Source organism: Lontra canadensis, unplaced genomic scaffold (assembly GCF_010015895.1).
Source record: "Lontra canadensis isolate GAN:19392208 unplaced genomic scaffold, GSC_riverotter_1.0 scaffold81, whole genome shotgun sequence".
Lineage (NCBI taxonomy): Eukaryota > Metazoa > Chordata > Mammalia > Carnivora > Mustelidae > Lontra > Lontra canadensis.
This window is the reverse complement of record NW_022631075.1, coordinates 728,226-750,260: the sequence shown is the minus strand read 5'-3', so window position 1 is coordinate 750,260 and position 22,035 is coordinate 728,226. Positions and strand designations below refer to the sequence as shown.

The following is a 22,035-nucleotide window of genomic DNA, read 5'->3' as shown; positions in this document are numbered from 1 at the left end:
TGTTAATAGAGGTCGGCTCCCCTCTACTCTGTTGACGAGAGTTGGGAAACGGGAAGGAGATTCCAAAGAGCAGCGGCAGAGCTTTCTGCCACAAGCTAAAGAGAAAAACACTATCTGAGAGACTAGATCCGGGGGGCGTGTTTACATAATGGCTCAAGTTCCCGAGATTAAATAGCTTAGAATTTCTTAAGAGTGTTCACTTAAGCAAATGCTGTTTTTGTTCTCAGATTTCCTTCTCCCCAACCCCACTTGTGTTGACATCTCCACATCGGTGTCTGACCAATAGGAATCACAAGCTTTAAGTTGAGAACATGTTGCTCTCCAATCTTGCTTCTCTCTTGGATTCTCAATCTCGATCAACAATGTCACCATCGCACTGGTTCTAGCCAAGTTCAAAACCTCGGAGGCATTCCTGACTCCTCCTTCTCCCTCAGTGCCCATTCCCCAGTCTTGCCCTCTCCAACACCCTCCCCCCCCCGTCACTCTAGCTGCCAAAGTGCTCTTTCCAAAGTGCAAATATGATCATAGAGCTTCCCTGCTTAAAATACTTGAAGGACTCCTTTTCACCTACTGGATTAAACTCGAAGTCCTCTTTCAGTACCTGTATACCCCTCTAGCCCAATCCCCTGCCACTCCCGACCATTCCTCTGAGCCCCTTACACTCCAGTCACACGAACTGCTCCCAGTTACCCAAACACACGGTGGTCTTTCGTGATTATAACTTCGCATGTGAAATTTCCTCTGCTACTTTCTCAGCTCAAGTTAGGTACTTTTCCTCATGTTCCCATAGCATTTCCACATACCAGTCGTCGAACTCGTCACACTCGTTCAGAGTTACTTCTTTGCTTGTTTGTCTTCACTACCAGGTTGCCAGTTCCCCATTTTGGGAGGAGATTCAGACTCTGGACGCTTTTCTAGGTGGCACCGAAGCGTTCTTTGGACCCCGAGACACCATGCAATTGGCTAATGCTCACTTTTTCTCCTTGTGCCCGCCCTCCCCCTGGTGGAGGTGTTAAGAAGCTGTGGACCGGTCGAGTGGCCGGAGAAGACAAAGCAGCCTGGCTGACCTACAACCTGGATGAACACCTGCCCCGCATCGTTTTCTGGGCACATGAAGCACCGGAAATGGGCCTTGGTTTTGGGGGAAGCCCAAGACAGAGCTTTCTGTCTTACTGTGTATCAGTGGGCAGACCGTGATTTCAATCCCTAGAGCTGTAGCGGGGGCTCACCAATGCCCCTCCCGGATGGTCTCAAAGGACCTTATACCACTGCCAGGCATAGGGCCCAAGAATAATTAGCGGGTGGAGATCTTCCTCGTTTTCTCTTTTGCCTGCAGCGGAGACAAACCTGTGTGCAGGAATGTTTGCCTTTGGATGATCACACCACAGAGCAAGGAATCAAATGCCAATCACATCCACATGGTAAGTATTCGCCCCAGTTGCTATGGACCTCACCTCCCCCCAAAAGTCATAGGAAAGGTGTTCATTTGTATTCCAGAACGATATCCAGTTAGCACTGCTTTGTGTCCCAGTTGAAGATAACCTAGTCTTCAAATCAGTATTATTTAGTTGCCCATATGAGACAGCCAGTTCCTCAAGCACCCTTGGATATAGAGTTCTCTAGGTATGATAGCCCTAGGTGTATTCTGAGTTGGTCTGATTGGGGATTCCCAGGGAAGGAACTTGCCAGGTAGGTTAAGAAAAAATTAAAAAAAAAAAAAACAACCACAACCAGAAACAAAAAAAAGCTTATCAGCCTGGTTGGGAGGAATCTCACCTCTAAAAACAACAAAATTTTACAAAACACGATGAATTTAAAATCGTTATCGAAATTCTCCTTCATGGCTCTTGTGAATTTTATCAGATACTACGTTTACACTATGGTGAGACCTCTAGCAGCACGAATGGGTTTTAGCTTTAAAAGTAGGGGGAAAGGAAATTAAAATCATCTATTTGTTATCAGGAGAGACTACCTTTAAAAAATCAATCCCACAATGTCATTTTATACATATGTCAAAGGCAAGGAAAGATGATCTGCTGTCTTAGGTGTCCATCTGGCTGTGTCCTGAGCGAAGAAAAAGAATTCAGGTCCTACCAGGTGGTTACATGACATAAAACAGAAACAGGACTAGTGGGAGTGCCCCGCAAAGTTCTTAGGTTTCTATGTTCAGAGTAAAGATCACCCTCCCCACAAAACGATCATCGATGACATCATTTACGATGCCCTTGCCCTTCAGCTGGCACTGGACAGGCACCGCTCGGTTCTTCACCACGTCTGTGAAGTGCATTGCCACCAGCGGGGAGGTGTAGTTAACCTGCAGGCGGAAGAACAAGGACTCCTAAATGGGAGGGGCGGAGGCCGTGGGGGCTGGGTAACAGGACGCACGGGAGCAGATACTCAGAGCAGAATGGGGTAACCCTCACCAGTGAACTGAGCAAATCCCATAATGCCAAGTCACGAATGGCTAAAGCAACTGACACGCGCTCTCTCTCTCTGCCCTGGTTCCGTGGGGGAAATGACACGTTTCTCCCCTAAGTCCCTGTCGGATGTCTGACCAGGTCTAACTCTGTGTGATAGGATTTTCTGGGTTATCAGACCACGAATGAATCCAGAACTAGCGTCTTTGAAATGTCTATGCTAAAGGTGAAGCCCGGCCCTGTGACCCACCACCCCTGCCCCAAGGCTTCACCTGGGACAAACAGGACGGGTTTGATCATTTGGGTGTCGTGGAGTGCAGTGACAGGGATTTGTCTGCTCCTGGCTCTGCCACTAATTAGCTCTGTGTGTTGGGCAAGTCACTTTCTCTCTCTGAACTTGAATTTCTCCATCTGTAAGCTGAAGGAGTCAGACCAGATCATATGTGAAATACCTTCAGATATGGAAAGGAGCGGTTGTAGTAGGAATTGGGAGAGGGAGCTCCTGGTCTTGGCCAGCCACTATTCACCCCACTGTTACTACACGCTGCTCCCTAATTCTCAGAGATTCTGGGCAACCCTGCCTCTGTCTCTGAGCCCTTTCTGACAGCAAAGACCGAAAAGGATACAGGCTTACGTGAGTCAGTTTGCCATAGTAAGGGTAGTAGCGAAGGTCGAAAGAAGCCGACTCTGGGTAGTAATTGATGGATCGGATGTCATTTTCATCGCCTCTCTGGAAGTAAAAGCAGGTATATGTGGGATGCTGGGTCCCCCAGGGAACTGAAGCCTGAGCTCGAGGGGCGTGTGCCCCTTGTGAAATCATGATGTGACCCAGAACCAACTGTCCCAGGATGACCCATGAAAGCAGAATGGGGCATAGCTTACCCCACACCTATCGCCAGAACATTTCCAGGGAGAGACTGTGCCTCGGATTTCAGTTCAAAGAATACGGAATGGAAAGCCTGGACTGAGGAGACCAAACGTGCTCAATATTGTTCCGTACTGGCTCCTAGGAGACCCAGATAGAAGGGTTCTGGGGGGCGGCCAGTAGTTGGTGCTGCTCTAGCAAGAGGGTCTATCATGCCAGCCCCTCTCGAAAAAAAAATAATAATAATCGTGGGCCTAGCAGCCAGTCTTGGACGCTGAGGCAGGCAGAAGTTAGAACATGCTGAGTAGATCCCACGCCATGACACCTTGCACACTGGGGGCTCAGTTCCGTGGAAGGGAGACCAGGTGCGCTGGGATCTGCTGCCCAGGGACACGGCCTACAGTTTGGCCCACCAACACTCGTGTGTCTGACCATCTTCTCCGCAGTGCTTACTTATGGGAGGTGAACTCAGGAGGACAAGCAAGAGGGAACCAGTGCTGGAAAGATGAAAGAAGTCAGTCTACCCTCATCATATCACATCAGGTAGGGGACTGACCATTCTGCCTATGCATTAGACTTGCCCTGTTTAGCAGAGATCTGGGGACTAATGAGGGACAAACAGAGCTCACTACCAGCAAATCACTCACTGGGGTCATGTGATTCCTTCTGTCAACATAGTGTGATCGTTCGGAGTATACTCTAAGCTCCCCTTAATTTATCCTCGTGATTACCTTGTCCTGCTTGATTTCCACGAGTGGGTGTGTATTTTGACCAATTGATTATTATAGAATGTATAATGACTCTTACTGTTTCTTGTTTTCTTTTTAAAGGACAGTTCTCAGCAAGGTTCTGTGCAAGCAGAAAGATGAATGGCTCTAGGGAGCTGTAAATAGGACTCGAGCCAATTAACATGCTAGTTTAAGACCGAGTCAGTCTTTATGATTTACTTACATATTCTTCTAGAAAGCCGTGCAGTTCCCGTCTGTGAGTAGTCTGGGGAATCAGTGCCACTAGTTTGTCGTCACGCTGCGTGTGCGTGTGTGTATTTACACAGACTCGTGTCCATGTAAACAGAATGAATGTCCTTCCTACCTTGTTGGCAGGGCAAACTGTGGCCTGACCTTTCAACACTCATCATCCTCAGTGTCCCCATTGGCCCTTTCATAGCAGCTGGAATACGTGAAGCCCCAACTTCAGAGACAGAGCCATAGTTATCTTGGCGCCCCCAGCACCTAGCAAAGTACCCGGTAGAGCGAAAGCGACCAATAAATGCATGCTGGGTAAATGCTACCTCTTGAGGCTTTCTGATCCACCACCATCGAGGCTGGAGTTTCTAGCTGTGTTTCTAGCACGGAGCATGGGATTACCCGGCTTCACAAACAGGAGCGAGCCAGACGGCTGGCCGGGACTGGGGGCGCAGTAGATGCTGGGAAACTGGAGGGAGCTACTGCTTCCAGTTGGAGAAGCAAACCCAAGACCTAGGGCTTCTTCCTACCAAGGAGCTAATTGGTGCCGATGAGATAGGAGTTAATGGTCCCTCAAAGGACAGTTAATTAGCATATTAATGGACTTCTGTTTATACTTCCCTTGTAGTCATTTGTTATCCCAACACTCAGTGCCACTGGTCATTGCTGCAAAAAGTGAAATTCTGTTTGAAAAGCAGGGAGTAATGACTCTAATAAAAGCTGTTTGTTTAGTTCAAAGAAACAAGTAATTAGAGCTAAAAGCAAAAGTGTAAACAGAATCCTAGTTAATGACGGGCGCACTGTCAGTCCTTGCTGTGGCCTTTAGCAGGGTCGTTCTTCGGCTTTTGCAGGTATAAACCGGCGCAGACCCACACACCCGCACGACACACACAAACACACATGAATTGAATGCTTTCTGACAAGAGGGAGGCCAGAAGCTACCAAAGGGAGGCATAGTTATGAAAAGTCTAGCCCTTTCCCTAACCCACAACCATCATCCACGGTGAAAACCTTAGGAGGGATGAACCATCTTTTTGCATAAAACAAAGTACTTATTCAAAAAGGCACTTTACCTGAACTTTGCAGGACACCTTCACAGGATCCCCAAGCTCAGGACGAAAGCCTACAATCTACCAAAAGAAAACCAGAATGTTGTCGCTGTTGTTTTTAAACATCAAAAACCAAAATGGATTGAACAGTAAAAATGGGGCTTTTCTACACCCCCCTTAAACCACCCTTTCCTTAGGCATAAACAACCCATTAGCCCTCTCAGGAATGTTACAAAAGCCAACACCTAGGGGCGCCTGGGTGGCTCAGTGGGTTAAGCCTCTCCCTCTGGCTCAGGTCATGATCTCAGGGTCCTGGGATGGAGCCCCTCATCGGGCTCCCTGCTCAGTGGGGAGCCTGCTTCTGCCTCTCCCACTGCTGCTCCCCCTGCTTGTACTCTCTCTGTCAAATAAAAAATAAAATTTTTTAAAAGGCAAAAATATCTCCAGAGTTGTGCAGCTCAGCTTGCCCCTTGTATTTGTGCCTGATGCTCATACAAAGGTAACTGCAGCAGGAGAACCCTGAAGATGGAAAGAACTTTCTGGTTTTAAGAGCGATGTGCCTGGTAAGGCTCTACCACACCTAAGACATGGCAGTAGAGGAGGAAAGTGTATCTCTTATGATAGAAGAATTGTCCCTCCCCCATCATGTCAGTCCCCTGTTCCAAACAGCTCAGGACCTCATTACTGACAGAGGGCATCAAAGGGCAGGTTAGAGGCAGGAGACAAGAGTGGAAATAGGAAGTAATCAGGGAGAAAAGGGGATTGTTGTTTGAAAGGTTTGTCCAGTTGTTTGTATTACTGACGTTGTCAGTACAAGTGGCCAGACTTGCAGTGTGCCGAGACAGAGCCCAAGAGAAACAGAGGGGCCGGAGCCCCCCTACCCAGCTCCTCTACTTATTATCACGGGAGTATCAAGGGCCAATATACCCGGTTCATCTTTAGAAGGATGCAAGGCTGTCCAGTAGAGTAGCCAAAAGTAGGGTCTTCCAAGCCAGAGCAGTTCTTCAAGAAGGAGCGCTTAAATTGGCAGGCCTTCTTGTCTTCCTCCTCATCGCCATCTTGGATGAAGTACTGCCCCGGGGGACAATCTACATTCATCTCCTCTTGAAGACTGTCATTGTAACCTAAAGCGTGTGTGGGGGCGGCAAACGGGGGGGGGGCATGTTAGACAGGTGCTACAGGGGAGGGCCACATTTTCAGGAGGCCTCCTCCCTAGTATTCTTTCTGCAACTTGCTGGTGCTCCTCTGAGAGCCCACTCAGCCTGGCCTAGGCTCTGTGACCCAAGGACCCTTGGGCGTCGGTGCCCAAGGTCCCCCACCAGCATCTCTCCCGGAAGGATCGTTACCTCGGCCCACTTTGATGGTGTCTCCTTCCCTACGAACTTTGGAATATCTATCTCTGGGTCATGTGCTGGTCACTGTATAGCTTCCATTTTCCATTATTTCTTTTCAGATACAAGAAAATGAGAAGTGTGTGTTGTGGGACAGGAGGGAGGGAGAGGAGGAAGAGAGGGAGAAAAAGGAGATAAACCAGCTTCTCATCCCTTACGGACAGAAGTTAGCACCACAGAATAGAACTTCCGCTGAAAGACAGAAACCAGTGACAAGCTGTAGGGTCTCCCTCGAGAAAGTGAGAGGGTGAGATCTTATCTACCGAGACTCGAGGCACTCAGGGTTTTTGTCCCTTTACATCGGATGGAGTGGAGCATGAGTCCAAGGCATACATATCAAGGAGAGAGAGCTGAAAGGGGCTGTCTGTGAGCTCACTCTTTGGACTACCAGATGCCACGGACTGGGCTCTGAAAACGACTGCATTATTTCCAGTTTGGCTTTAAATGAAGGAGTCCAGTTTGTCTTGTTAGGTACAGTCCCCATGCACTCATGTTCCCAGTAGCTCAGTTTTTCAGAGGAGACTGTGCACCTATGATCTGCTGGTGGTAAAACTCCAAATGTACTGCTGGGTTGTAATCTGGACAGGTTGTGACTTGGGTTTAGTATTGTTAAGGAGCAACTGGAAATTTTAAATCTATTCCAATTACCGTTAAGCCTTTATTTTTCCTTTGACAAAGCTACGTTCGATTCAAGGTTTCTTTTTAATCTTTTTTTTTTTTTAGAACAAGAACTATGTTCAAATGTTAAGTTTCTAAATAGAAGCTCTAATCACGTGCTCATTGTTTCTCTTGAGGTAGTTCCATTAAAAATAATGTGACATGGGCATGACCCTTATTGCAAAATCGCAGTCCTCGTGGGAATGAAATTGATACTCTGAGATGTCTATTTCAGAGATGTGTTCCTTTTAAATAGGGCATGTTATCTACACTTAGGAACTAAAAACCCAATGCTTTCCCTAATGTTCTCCATCTCTGTCGTCAGGTCAGAATTGGTATTTCTCTTTCTACTAGCTTTTCAGAGGGATTTCCTCAGCAGAGAGTCTGACAACACACTTGCAACAGCTCACAAACAGTTTGAAAGAAGAGAAGATACTGTGCTGGCGTTGATGCCCAAAACGTTTTGGGATTTGTTTGTTTTGAGCTCAAAAAACTACGTGGACCCAGAAAGGATCCAGCCTCCGTCATTTTACAGATGAGGAATCTGAAACTCAGACTTCCCCAAAATGACACTGAGCATGTCTGATACAAAGCTGAGATTCTAACTCCAGGTCATATGGCAGCAGCAAAAAATTACGAGAAGTAGTATTTCTCAAGCTTTAAAGTTTATACAGATCACCTGCGGATCTTGTTCGAGTGCTGATCCTGATTCAACAGGTCTGGGGTGGGACCTGAGAGCCCGCCCTTCTAACAAACTCCCAGGGGATGCTGATGCTGTGGGTCCTGGATCACACTTCCAGTGGCAAGTGTGTCACAACCATGGATGTGGGTTTAAACACTGATTCGGCTGCTGGGAGACTTTTATCACATTACTTCCCCTTTCTGAGCCTCAGTTGCCCCATTTGTAGAATGGAGATGGTAGATTCTTTATGTAGCCCCAACACAGGGCTTGAACTCACAATCCTAAGATCAAGACCGGACCAGAGATCAGGAGTTGGACACTTGGCCGATGACTGAGCCACGCAGGTGCCCCGCCGGTCGCTTCTATGGAGGGTTAAAGTTAAATGAGAAGATTTATGCATTTACGTAACACTTCCAGTCACAAAACATTGTTCTTCTCGTTCAGTGCATTTCAGCCAGGCAGGGACAACCAAAGCAATCAAACTGGCTTTTTTCCGCAAATAATTTGTGCAACCCACTGGGGCTTTAGAGCCTTCATGCTCTGTGTCAGACCTTAACCAAAGTGCTACCTCCGTTTTCAGTCCGTGGAAGGGCTTCTCAAAAAGCCACTCGTCAGTCCCTGGAAGTGTATCTGATGACACTAGAGATGGGCATCTTGCAAACATTTGCTATCAAAATGTTGGAATGACTGTCACCCAGAGATTCTTCCTCTAACTCCCTGCTGGGGTGCTAATTAAATCAAGACCCTTGCCCTCTTCCTTCAAGATGGCCCATCTCCAAGAAAGGAATTCTCTTACCTTGAGAAAGTATAGGAGGCAGGACTCGTCCCATTCTGGAGAACACTATTCTTTTCTCACCCCTACCTACCCCCTGAAATGATCTTTTATAAATGGTCATTATTGAGCCATCTGGATGTGCCCAGGACATAACTAGGTGCCCTAGAATGTTTAAGAAAAGAAAACAAGTTCTCTGCCCCCAATGAACTTAACATCTTGCTGGAGACTTGTCTTCTATGCTTTCAAGACAACATACTATCACAAACCAGAACAGTCTTGACTGTGTCTATGGGTGCTGAGGGGGATGAGAGTTAAGGAAAGACCGGAATGGACTGGGGTTAGTAAGAGTGGGACTTCCAGAGAATTGTGAATTTTGAATCCCCCCCACCCCACCCCACCCCACCCCACCGCTTTTCCACAGAGATTTCCCCCATCCAGAGGAACTTACTTACCCTGGAGAAAGCCATTTAGGCTAATGACATAATGCTGCCAAGTGTCAGGTTCAGAAACGTTGAAGTTGAAGTTAAGGCTATGGGCGAAGGGTCTAATCATAACTCCTGGCAACAAAAACAGGTCTTGGATATATTAACCCGTTCTTGGGATACTTTTTTTGTATTGATTCCCATGAAACCATTACCACCACCACCCCGCCCAGGCAATCAAAATAAAAAGGACCATAATTTGCCAAGTACCATTTTACTTTTACTCTTAATAATTGAATCCCCAAGTCATTACCGGGAAGAGCCAGTTAATTGAGGCTGAACATGCTGTACAAGCAGATTTCTGTCCAGCGAGTTCTGACAGCACAGGGCATCTGGGCACTCACCAGGAGGCTTCACCCTCTCGGTGAAGGTCGGCATGTAAGGACTGATGGTCAGAAATAGCGTGTACATGCAGAGAGTGACCACAGCAGCCAGGGAGGCATAGAAGAAGAAGTAAATGACTAAAATCAGGCCTGCAGAAGGATCAGAGATGAGAGTGGTCAGTGCTTGCCAACAAGCCCTCCTGCCTCCTCGCTTGAACACATGAGCCAGAACCAACCCCAGCAGGTGCGACGTCTCTTATTTATCTGTTTATTTTTTCCACCTTCCCCAGATTCAGTATGTCCTTGCTTATTCAGCTCGCACCAATCTGGAATTCGTGAGAATTGTGTCGGAGGTCTGATCGCCGTGTACCTTTACAGCATCTCCAGTGGAAGGGCTTGTTGAGCCGATGAGGGCCATGAGCAAGATTACGGGGGAGTGGAGTTGAAAGTACAGCAGAGGGCAAATCGCTTGGGAGTCCTCATTAAAGCAGGTGCCCTGAAGAGTCCGAGCAGCTTGGCTCCAGTGATTATATGTATTTGCAAGTGATGAAAACAGCGTTTCTTTTCACATAGCCTATAATTCAAACTTTTGATTAATTGCCGCCGGACTTGCTTCTACTCTAATCAAGGCAAAGTGAGGCCTCACCCTACTTATTTCAAATCTTATTCATCTTCAGCAAATGTTTAAGTGGCTCTGCTTTTCCGAAAGAACACGCGACGGGGAAGGAAGGGGGAAGAGAGCGTGCTTCACATCGACACTTGCTCTACCTGTGAGCTAGGGCAAGTTCCAGAATCTCTCCGTGCCCCTAATTCCTCACAGGGAGAATGGAAACAAGTTTAGCCTCTCACCTCGTATACTGATCTACAGCCCTAACAATATCTAAAACTCCACTTCTCCTCGCGTCCTGCTCGCCTCTCTGGGCGTCAATTTCCTCATCTGTCCTGGGAGGTCAATGATAGGACTTCCTTCTTGGCGTGGGACGATACATTTAAATAGCAGAGCCCAGAGCCTGGCAGATACCAAGTGCTCTTTACAAACATGGTTGGTCCCCACCATCGTCATTATTCATATGTGTGTTGCTGTGGGAACAGAAACATGGCCGTGTGAGTCCTTCGTCCACGGGCTGTTTTGGGATTAGGTTTGCCCCAGGATGAGGCAGCACCGAGCGAGGTGAATGAGCACGAGATGGCCGCTGAGAAGTTCTTTTCAAGTCCTCCTTGGGGCCCTCTCAGGCAACAGTGTCTGGCTCTGCTCACAGCAGCGACATGATGTCAGAACGACAGATTGGAACTGACTCACGAACCAGAAACCGGAACAAACCGCCTAACTCTGCTGTACCCAAAACTGAATCCAAATATTAATTTTTAAATTGAACCATGAACCAAATAAAATGAACCAGAAAGGGGTGGGGGATAGGAGCAGAGGAAGGGGGAAGAAAGCTCCGCAGGCATCCCACTGGAAATGGAACCTTGATGTTTTCTAAGGTGAACTGAGGCAGGACTGGAGCCGGAACACAGCAATTCGGCTGGAAGCCCTGGAGAAGGAACAGCAGCACCGGTGCGCCGGTGGTACTTGGTGCCTCCTCCTGCTTTCCTCAACCCGCGGCCCCAGCCCCAGAAAGGGAGCAAGGGCCGGAGCCATCCTGGCGGACTAGAAGACTCAGTCTCATGGATGAAAGGAAAGCAATGGGATAGGTACACTCCCTTGGAGGTGCCTTCCGCCTTGTCTAGGATGTGTGGCTAGGAGTTGCAGAGGGGGCAATGGCACTAGTGCTGAGTCCCCTGAGCCTCACCCCTGAGCTACGCCCTGAAGTCTGTGATGGGCTAACACGGCTGCTCACCCCCCGTCCCCACCAAGGAAGACCAAGCTCCATACCCATCAGAACCCCTTGATCCCTCCAGCTTTTTCTTCCCTGGATGTCCAGGTTTTCCCTGCGCTACTCCTCTAGGTAATGCAGGTGTCTCTTATGATTGCCTTACCTAAGCCTGGCTAGACCTGGGTATCTTGGATAGACATGGGTAAGGACCCATGATCTAGATTCTTTATTCCTCCCACCAGAACATCCCATCAGGTCCTGAGACCGTACCCGTCAGGGCCTTGCTCATCACTATACTTCGTGAGGACAATGTGGTGTTCCAGCAAGAGGGTGAACCCCAGTGTTCGTCTGACCTGGGCTTGAATCCCAGTGCTGCCGCTTCATAACTGTGTGACTTTAGATAAGTTACTTACCCTCTCTAAGCCTCAGTTTCTGCATCTGTAAAATGGGGATAATAATATTACTACCTCATATGGTTCTTGTCAGTATCCAATAAAATAACAGATAGTTCCTAAAAATAGAAGTTGCCCCGCTACCAAAGGAAAGACCCAGACTATAACCATAGGCTGGGTGAATATGTTGGTCATGTCGATGTGCAGGCTGAGATAGGGTTAGTAACTGCTCAAGTGGGCACCTAGTTTTCAAGCAAGAGGGCAGCAAAACATGTGCTTGGTGGCCTAGGCATTACCATCACCATGTGCCGCCTGCCCAGGCAATGCCCAACAGCAGAGGCCCGAGTTGCTAGACCCTCGTCACACCTGCCATCAAAGGCCCAGATATGGCTACCATGGGGTGTCCCCACTGCCGTGTCCTCCCCGGGCACCTGAACATTTCTCCCCCATCACTCTTTTTGGCCCATGGATTATTCTCCATGGGGCCAACTTGCCTCAGCTCCTCGGGTAAAGTTCCAGGGGCTGGCCGTTTAGGGGTTAAAGTACAGCTCCCTCTCCCAGAAGCTCGCGCTTGCATTTCACAAGGCCTGTGTTCCCAGTCTTCTTTAGGCAAGGGAGAAACAGCTGTGCCCCCTTTGGAGCCCCAGTGAGCGTCCGGCATTTGTCTGCAGCTTCCAGAACGTTGGAATGTTCCTTGAATGGTACATTTGTTCCAGTTGAGGGTTTGAGAGATCGGCAGGGGTGGGGCTGGGAGCTAAGGAAGGGTGAAGGGAGGTGGGCGTTGCTCAGAGCCCCACACCTGCTATTCCTGATTCCAGGAAGGAGGGCTGGCCCTTTCACCCTGACGGAGCTGAATTAGAAACCTAAACTGGGGGTGGGTGGGCGGCGGGGAGAGAATTCTCAGCCAAAAGGGCCTTTAGCAGGCATGATGGTCAGCTTTAGCAACCGAGACCCGGGACACTGGGGGACTCTGATTTCACCCGTACAGTCATCTATTTTGCTCTGCTGTGCGTTAACTGAGTGCCAAGCCGGCAGCTGCTCTTTTTCTAGCCGTGTGGAGAGTGTGGCAAGTGTGAATTTTATCACAGGCTGAATCTCTTAAGGAGAAGGCTCAGCGTGAATAGTGGAGAGGTGAGTAGGACCCTGGGAGAGGGGTGCTGGAGAGGTCGTGAAGCCGAAGCGCTGGCTAAGGGATGCCATTCTGCCATCGATCGAGCACGACGGGGCCTCTGCCGTAATCTCCAGAAATGACCTCTTTAAACAGAATTCCTCTGTGTGCGCCCCCCGCCCCCGGGAGCCCGAAACATCCGCAAGCCGGGGCTGAGGGCGCGCCTCCTGGCTTTCCTTTTCCGACATTCCTGGGTGAAACGATGAGATTTTATCAAGCCGCGGTCAAGTTAGCAGGGACTGCGGTCCCACAGCCCTGCAGCAGTCTCCTGCATAGTACCGTTGACCCTTGAACAGTGTGGGATTGAGGGGCGCCGACCCCCGTGCGGTCAGAAATCTGTATCTAGCTCTTGACTCCCCACGACGTGAGTCCTAACAGCCTACCATTGACCCGAAGTCTTCCCGGTGACAGAGAGTGTCAATTCACGCGCGTTTGGTACATTCCATGAGGGCTGTGCTGTCCGCTTACCATAAAGTAAGCCACGGAAGAGGCGGCCTTGTGCGAGAGGAAATACATTTAGAGCGCTACGCTGTGTTTGTGGGGAAAACACGCAACAGCCGCGTGCAGCAGTGCCCTCCAGACCTGTGCTGCTCAAGAGGCAACCGCGCTTTCAAGTTTACAACTGAAGCGTCCAAAATGAGCCTCAGGCTGATCCTGTGGGAGAGACAAGGTAGGGATTGTTTCCCTCATTTGGCAGGTGAGGAAAACCAAGGCTCAGAGAGGGTAAAAGGATGAGCCCGAGGTCACACAGAAAGCCATGGGGCTGGGACTTGAACAAACAAAATCTGTGCTTTTCCCACTCATTCTTACGGACCCTTTGCATCGCAAATGAAGTTGAGCCCAGCGGCTTTCAGCTCCACCCTCCGATGTGTTTACCTACTTGGTTTCTTCCGACGGGATCTGCCCCCAGTGCAGGCATTTCCCTAGGCATCGAGCCCTTCACATGAGATCTGAGAGAAGTGTGCAGACAAGCCCATCCAACGTATGGTAAAGGGGTCCTGGACACCAAGCCAAAAGCAAAGGACACCCGACTGGGGCATTGGGACAACTGGGACTTACTCCAACTCTGACCTGTTCGGGCCAGAGACATCCTTTTCTCCGGATCCCACAGGTATTCGTTCACGATCTGCCATCTCTGCCACCAGGCATTGCCTGCTGGCTGACCCCGACCCTTTTCCTCCGCCTTCGCCTCCTCTTCCTCCTCCTCCTCTTCTTCCTCCTCCTCCTCTTCCTCCTCCTCCTCCTCCAGATCGGGTACCACCGTCACCCGAGCTTCTTCTTCAGCTTCTTCCTCTTCATCTGCTAAGTAGTTCTGGTTCACTTCATCCTGATCGTCCTGGAACGGTGACAGAACACAGTCCCCTATTTGAAAAAAAAAAAAAAATTCCCCAGGGCGCATCCCACCAGCCAAAAGGAATGGAAGACGATTCAGTACTTGGAAAAGCCTCTCCGGACACACACCCGTGGTTACGAGAAGCACATGTTCCCTCTCTCTGTTCTTTTGGAGGAAATATCCTTTCTCTGACCCATTTTGACCCAATATTCTTCCCACAGAGGTGTTAAGTTCTAGTCTCAGCTGTGGGCCTTTGGGCTCTTCCCCTCAGGGCTCTGCTTCTGTCTCTCCTCTGTCCTGGGGCCTTGGCCTCACTTTGTCTGGCCTGTCAGGGCGGAGCCGAGCTGGACACCAAGGACGGAGTCATTTTAGACACTTGAGTCCACCAAGGCAAATTCTAAGGCCAGGTCAGCTTTATCGTCGGTCCCACACGCTGGCGGGCGCTCAACTTGACCATCCCGCATTGTACCTGAAAGTAGCTCCTGACAGACAGCAGGGCGAGGCCAGCGGCTGGACCCCTGCTCAAAACTTAGACTCCCACCCGAGCAGAAACAAAACCCAGGGGTCTGTTTGTTGCCTCTCTGACTGCTGCGTGAGCTGGCACCTATTCCTGCCTTCAGCTGGTCGAACAGACTCCCTGAGGTCTGGAACCTCAACTGCTACTTCCCTCGTCTCCCTGCTCCCCGCCAACCCCATACCCTAGGCGAGAATCTGGGCACGTCGTGAGTGCTCAGCACATATCTGTTGATTGACTGATTGCAGTCATTGAGATCCGAAACTGTAATCTACTCTGAGTGGTTCTAAGAAAATTAAACCAAAAAAAGAGAAACCCAGACTTCACCAACGGGATTTCGAATGCCTCCAGGCCACAGGCAGGAGAGTTGGATCTCTGCTCTTTGGGGGTCTGCCAAGGCTCCCTGCAGAGGCAGAAAATGAGGCCACCCTCCCTTCTCTCTGCTGTCCAAATCTGAAGGGTGGCGGGGCCTGTGCACCTGCTGGGGTTGGATGTGTCAAATGATAGAGACCAGGGGCTCCGTGCTGCCCCCTCCCTGCCTGATTCCTCAAAGGCCATTTAGAGGACACTCAGCTAAAAATGCTGCCATTAGTGGGGGGCGGGGGGGCTGGGCTCAGAGAATTGGATTGTTCAGAATCAGTAAAAATGACCCAGAATGACAAGACTCTGCTCTCAGCGTTCAGTCTGCCCCGTGCCATCCGGCTGTGGATCAGAAGCAATCCTGAACGTCTCTCGAGTCGGTTCCACTATAGAGCGTTCTATCACACACCACATTAGAACTGACAGGGACCCTGAAGATTCCCTTGTCCATCGGAAGCCCAGAGAGGGGGCAGGACGAAGCTGCAGCCACACAGAGAGTTCGTGATCAAGTCGACAGAACCTGTGTTTCCCATTACCTGGAGCAGTGACGTTTCTCCCCTCGCACCCTGAGCTCAAGCACCTAGACGTTACTAACAGATTGGAGCCACCAGTGGGGGGTCAGAGTCTGTGTTCCCAAGGGATTGTAGGTGCTCATAATCAAGGATTTCTGACTCTGACGCGGGCTCATGGTGCAAGGCTCAGGAGGAGAGCCCCCATCCGCTCAGTGTTGAATGGACTAATAAATGCTCTTAAATCTCTTTCCCTCGTGTGCGAACATGTGTACGCATTTGACCTCCCCAACTACATTCTGAGCACCCAAGGGGCAGAGTGGGTATTTTTTCCAACTCCTTGGTGTTCCTCCACCCGTGTGGGGCCCACGGCTCGGGAGCCAGTGGGGACTGAACGAGTGCCAGTGATAACTACTGGGCTTAAAACCTGAGCCAGACTCTGGAGAAATTGCTCTCCCCAGAGCTCATCACCCTAACCCCAGCAGCCTTGTGGACTGGTGTGTAGTCCTCATGGCCTGGGAAGAATCCACCGCAACAGGGAATCTCAGAGAATTTAGGTGGAACGGTTCACTGCGGGGGGATTTAGTGTCCCCTTTATATTTTCTGGACAGCTTCCTTTTCTCTCCCTCTTGTGCGAGGGCCTGCTGTCCACCTTTGCTCCACAGAGGAGACAGCTGGCCTGGGCCTTGGCCTGATCTTATTTGTAGATGTGAGCTTTCAAGATAATCCCATTAAAGATGGCTTGTCATTAAAGCTTTACCCTCCCGGGAAGAATTAACCTTCTCTGAGCTAATTTCCCCACGGCTCTCACACTGCCTGAGTTTCAGGAACCTCAAATATCCTTTTTGCTCTCCTCTGTTTCCCTGTGTTAGGAGAACCTCGCATTACGCAAGGGAGGCACTTTTGGGCAACTAACTATTTAACAGAATCCTGTCAGGACTCTGGGAATGAGAGGGTCTGTGTTTGCCCGCTGCCTGAAGTGGCCGTGCCCTCCTGTGGCAGCATGTGTGAATGTGTGGGACTATAGTAGTGGGTGTGTGCCTGGGCCATGGTGTTGCCCTAAAAGGGGAGAGTCTGAAGGGTAGAGGGTGGCTCCATTTTGAGCACTCTAAATATACAAACATATAAACATATAAACAAACAGTGTGACCCAAAGGATAAATTTGTGCCCTGCATTGAGTAACACCCTGTAAACATTTGAATAGTTGGTTAATTTCAAAGAGAAATCGGCATACGATTAACTACTGCATTAAATAGTTTCTTTGTAGATTTGATCAAGTAGCCCCCTACAGGGCAAGATCCCCCGGTGCATTTAAAATCAAGCATTTCCTACAAAGAGCAGACCCTCGGATGCGCTTGACAACTAATCGAACGGATACATAACGCTTTAGCAACAGTACATAGAGAAGAAGCTGAGGAAGGAAGAGTTGTAGGTGCCCTACAGGCTGTGGCTGCTCTGAAAGCTGGGAGGGACTCTGGAAATGTGAAAAGAAAGATTCTACGTGGTATGGCTGAGAAGGGAAGCCCTCTGTAGGTTGATACCGGGTTGGAAGGATTCGTGTTTTCCTCCGTTTACTCCTTGGTTATATAAGCGGCCATTTCAAAGAAAAGTGGATTTAAGCTTTGTTTCCTCCAGGGGCTCAGATCACAGCCCTCTCTGGCGGAGATTTCAGACTACACTCCCCACAACCCTCCCCCCCCAGAAAAAAAGTACTGTGTGTGGCATATATTAACGATTTCGAGCAAAGTAAATGCAAGGATACGGTGGATTCAAAGACCTCTGTGGTGCACCCTGGAGATAAACAGCAACAGCAGAGAGTCGTGTGTGTGTCCATGTGTGAGTGCGTGCACCCGTGTGTGTGTGTGTGTGTGTGTGTGTGTGTGTGTGTGTGTGTGTGCTGGGCAGGGTGGGGTGGCAGGCGGGCTGGCGGCAGGTGGGGGAGAGACAGAGGGCTAGGGAGTCGCCTACCGCAAGTCTAATAGAGCCCGAGATTAGAAGTGAGGAAACTTGCAAGTCACTCCCGTGCTTGGAGCCCCAGCAGCCTCCTTTACATAATGAGGGGTTCTGGAGAGATGATGTCTAAGATTACTCCCGGCTTCTATCTACGGTTCTCTGATTTTAGCAAGAGAGTTTGGAATTTCTGCTTTAGAAAAAGAGCAGCTGGGTTCCTAAGACGCTCCCACCCCTGGGGACTGAGGCAGCTGGGTGGGCAGTGTGTTTCGCTTCCTCTTCCCCTTCCTCTCTCTCCTGGCTAAAATTTCCTGCTAACGGACCAAAACCTCTACTCCCAGACTCCAAAAGTTCTATTTGTTTAAATTCCAGATGCCCCCCCCCTCCCTCCAATTTTAGAAGGTCCCTATTCTTTGGCATCTTCCCCTTCCCTTGTCTTTTCTTCCCCCGGGGAAGAGGGACTTCCTCCTTCAATGCAGCAGTTTAGGGCACAATGGGGTGCCAGGAGTCACTGCTCCATCTTGAAATTATAGGCTTCCTTAAACCCCGCTGTTCCTGCCCATGCTGAGGAGAAGCAGCCGTAAGCCACGATCTACGCAACCCCCAGCCCACCCCCCTCAACAGGGATGGCAAAACATTCTGCTCCCCGGGACTCACAAGTCTGGAGCGATAACCGTAAGGAGAGGCCGGAGCCCTTCTGGACCGGAGCTGCCTTCTCATGGCTGTTCCGTGGGCAAAGACGAGGCAGAGGCAGGCAAGGGGGTGAGAGTTCTGGAGTTCCCACTGGTACAGGAGACACTGGTTGCTGGGGACACTTGGCGCCTAGTAAAAGTGAACCCTCCTGGCATGAGCCCTTCCCCAAAATAATCTAACATGCCCCTCTCTCATTGGTTGGCCCATTCCCTGAATCAAAGGAAAGCCCTTATGGAAAAGCAAGCTCATCATCACAGGGAGGGGGGAGATATTCTGGGTCACGAGGAGGAGCGACTCACCGCCCCCCTCACCTCACGTCTCTCTACCCGCCCTCTGCCCTTCTCTAGCACCCGAGCTACTATGGGCCCAATGGAAACCTTAAGTCGTGTTCTTCTCAACGGAGAGCTGAGTAGCAGTGTGTGCAGGAGGTGGGGCGTGGGTGGGAGTTAGGGGTGAGGGGACATGGCCAAGAATAACTTTTCTTTTTTCATAAGACTGATCTCATGCAAAAGGATCTAGGGTGTCAGGAAAGATTCCCTTTGCTCTGCCCCCCCCCACACCAAGCCACCTACAATATTCCTTATTTGTGTCAACCCATGAGCCCCTTGAAATGTGGATTATGCATTCTGATTTTAGAAGCCAGATTCCTGCTTTACTCCTCCCCTCCCCAACAAGGGTCTTGGACATAAAGAAGCCTTTTTCTAGCCCACATGTCACAATGGTCCCATCAGTTGCTGCCCCTCACGCACACAGCCCTTGGAATCCTGGCCACATTTCTGTAGTGGTTGAGATCTATATTTATCCCTTAGCATCAGGGCAGGGAACAGGCCAGAACTTTGCCGTGTCAGTTTCCCAGACATATATAACTCCTGAAGCCAATGTGGGAACCAACAAAAGAAAAATTAGTAGAAAGAGCCAAAACACTGAATAGCGTTTTTGGTCTGTCCAGTCCACCCCACCAGAGCCTGGGTGGCTAAAAGGTTTGGGTGGAATTTGTGATTCTTCCTTCAAAATCACCCCTGCCACCTGCCGCAACCCGTTATACCCAGGTGGCTGAGAACGTTGTAGATAATGAGATTCTGGGCAGATACATAACCAAGAAAGCCAGCATAAAGCTTAGATAGATTGACTTATTCATAATCCCCAGCCTAGGCCATTCTGATGAAGACAGCTTCCATAGTGCTTAATTTAAAATAAAGACTCCATTTACTAGAACGCTACTAATTAGAACTCTTCCTTAACAGAGTCCCTCCCCCCGCCATACCCTTATTTGATGAGAAAGAGGCCACTGACAAAAAAAGAGACACTCATTCCACTTTCTGGACTTTAATAAAAACAAAATACATTCCAGGGGTTAACCTGATCTCAGTGTATACTGGGCTCTCTCACACTTTCTCCAATCAAGCCTTTTGTGTGACTCCCAATGTTAAATATAAGAATCTTGAAGCCCTTGGCAATCCTCAAAAACCAAAGGGTAGGTTAACTGGTCTTGTCTTCCTAAAGCAGAAAAGAACACAGTCATGTAAGCAAGATTTCAAAAATCAAGAGTGGGTGGGGGGCAGCATTATTCATAATAGGCAAGGTACGGAAGCTACCTAAGTGTCCATTAGTGGATGAATGGATGAGGAAAGAGTGATACACACGCACATACACAGGTGTATCGTTTCGCCATGAGAAAGAAGGAAATCCTGCCATTAGCAACAACATGGATGGACCTTGAGGGCATTGTGCCAAGTGAAGTAAGTCAGACAGCAGAAGGCAAATACTGGAGGTGCTCTCCTGTATGTGGACTCTAAAAAAGCCAAACTCCTAGAAATAGAGTAGAATGGTGGTCAGCGGGTCTGGGGGGATGAGACTGGCAAGATGGTGGTCAAAGGGTGCAAACTTCCAGTTCTAAGGTGAGTAAGTTCTGGGGATCTAGTGTACAGCGTGCTGAGTATAGTTGATAAGACTGTATTATTACTTGAAAGTTGCTAAGAGAGCCGATTTTTAGTGTCCTCCCCCTAAAAAAGAAACGGCACTTAAGTGACGCGGTGAAGGTTTTATTAGCTAACGCTATGGTGATCATCATTTTGCAACATACAAGTGAGTCAAATCACCTCGAACACCCACACTTACACAATGTTATATGTCAAGACATCTCCATAAAGCTGGGGAAAAAAACCCAAAAGCAGGAAGACAAAAGGAGATTCGGAGCAATGTGACCTCAGGTAACAAAATATTCTGTTCTCCAGAGTCTCCCACGCCCAAGCCTTCTGGGTAACCTGGGGTTTGCTGTACACTTAATATATTTGCCATGTATTTTGACTATAGATCAGGCTGTCTTCTGGAATGCCAGCTGTTGGGTGGGGTAAAATAACAAAATCCCATAGGACCTCAAAGACAGAAATCTGTGTGAGTTCACACTCAGAAGACTCTAGCTACAGGAGAGACCTTTCCTGCCAGTTTTGGGGGGGTATATATGGTGGGAAGCAAGCTGCTGAACAGCACAGAGAAGGCTGGACCTGGAAGGGACCAGGGGAACTGCAAATGAACGGTGGCTCCGGAGGCAAGAGTGGCAAGGAGAGGCTTTGACAGCAGACTGAATGGCAAATGACTCCAGTCTCTCAAACTGTATATGCCCAGTCCTTGGGCGCAGATGTTAGCAGCTGCTTCTAGAAGCCTCGTCTCCTGGATGCCTGCTCTGGTCAAACCGCATGGTTGCTGGGTGGCTGATGGGGAACGGAAACCTATGGACTGGGTCCTCCTGTTCCCAGAGCATTCTTCAGAGAATCTTCACCTTCACCACGGGAGGGGCTAGTTTCTGACATCTGTTCTTATGGGTCACTTCTGCAATTGTGTGTGTGTATGTGTGTGTGTGTGTGTGTGTGTGTGTGTGTGTAGGGTGGGGGGAGGGGAGAGTGTGTTACGGAGCTACCAAAGAGCAGTTGTGTGCTTTCCTTACCTAGGGATTTGCTAAATCTTCTCTGGGAGGTCATGTGCAGTGGGGCTTAAGAGGTCTTTGACACTGGATTCAGCTGGGTAGCACTGGGGACTCTCTAGAACCCCAGACCCTTCCAGCATTAGTGACCCGTGGACTCTGAAGTCATGGGTGCGGAAGGTCCAGGCCAGCCTAGGGCCTGAGACTGCCCGTGAATACTGCCCAGCATAGGGTGTCATCTTCAAAGTGCATGAAGCGGGTGGGGGGGTGGATCTTATTTGCGATTGCAGAGATCAGGGAAGGCTTCCCGGAATAGGCGGGGTTTGGGTTGGACCTTGAAGGGCAGTCCTTCAAACTGGAACAGCTACTGCCCGACTTTGCTGATGCCAGTATGGTCCCTGGTGCCCGAAGCTCCCCCTCCCGCACAGCTAGCCTCTGAGCAGTGGCCAGCAGGCGTAGCCAGCAGGCTCACTGGCTAAGGCCAGAGGGTTTCCTTGACCTGAATGGTCCAGATAATGGCCCCAGATCCCTACTTCGCTGGGTTCCAGGAAGAACCCTTAGCGCATCACATTCCTGAGCAGAGTTTCCATCTGTCGAGTACAGTTGTACAGTGAGAGATGCTTTCATTTCGAGGGACTGAGGGCCATGAGTTTGTGACTGTATAAGCCTAGACCCCTGGGGGTGGAAATGAAGGCTTGGGAAACTGTGAGGTCCTTGTGGAGATTCAAGCCTATTTCCAGTGGCTAAAAGGCACTAATGAGCATAATGCAGG

At 49.5% G+C, this 22,035-nt stretch overlaps 1 protein-coding gene across 2 annotated transcripts; it reads right to left on the bottom strand.

Moving 5' to 3' along the window:
- Positions 1 to 1,163: 1,163 nt before the first annotated feature.
- ATP1B4 (ATPase Na+/K+ transporting family member beta 4) lies at positions 1,164 to 18,636 on the bottom strand. Of its 2 annotated transcripts, none has more exons than XM_032882301.1 (8): positions 18,308 to 18,636; positions 14,055 to 14,319; positions 9,628 to 9,756; positions 9,254 to 9,358; positions 6,224 to 6,420; positions 5,321 to 5,377; positions 3,052 to 3,147; positions 1,164 to 2,314 (listed from the first exon to the last, which is right to left on the bottom strand). In XM_032882301.1, exons 1-8 carry the CDS (start codon positions 18,368 to 18,370, stop codon positions 2,153 to 2,155), a joined length of 1,074 nt encoding a protein of 357 aa, XP_032738192.1. In that variant the 5' UTR covers positions 18,371 to 18,636; the 3' UTR covers positions 1,164 to 2,152. The 2 variants fall into 2 exon arrangements, with proteins under 2 accessions (XP_032738192.1, XP_032738191.1); XM_032882300.1 differs by having other exon boundaries at positions 14,043 to 14,319; positions 18,308 to 18,635.
- Between the last annotated feature and the right edge of the window lie 3,399 nt (positions 18,637 to 22,035).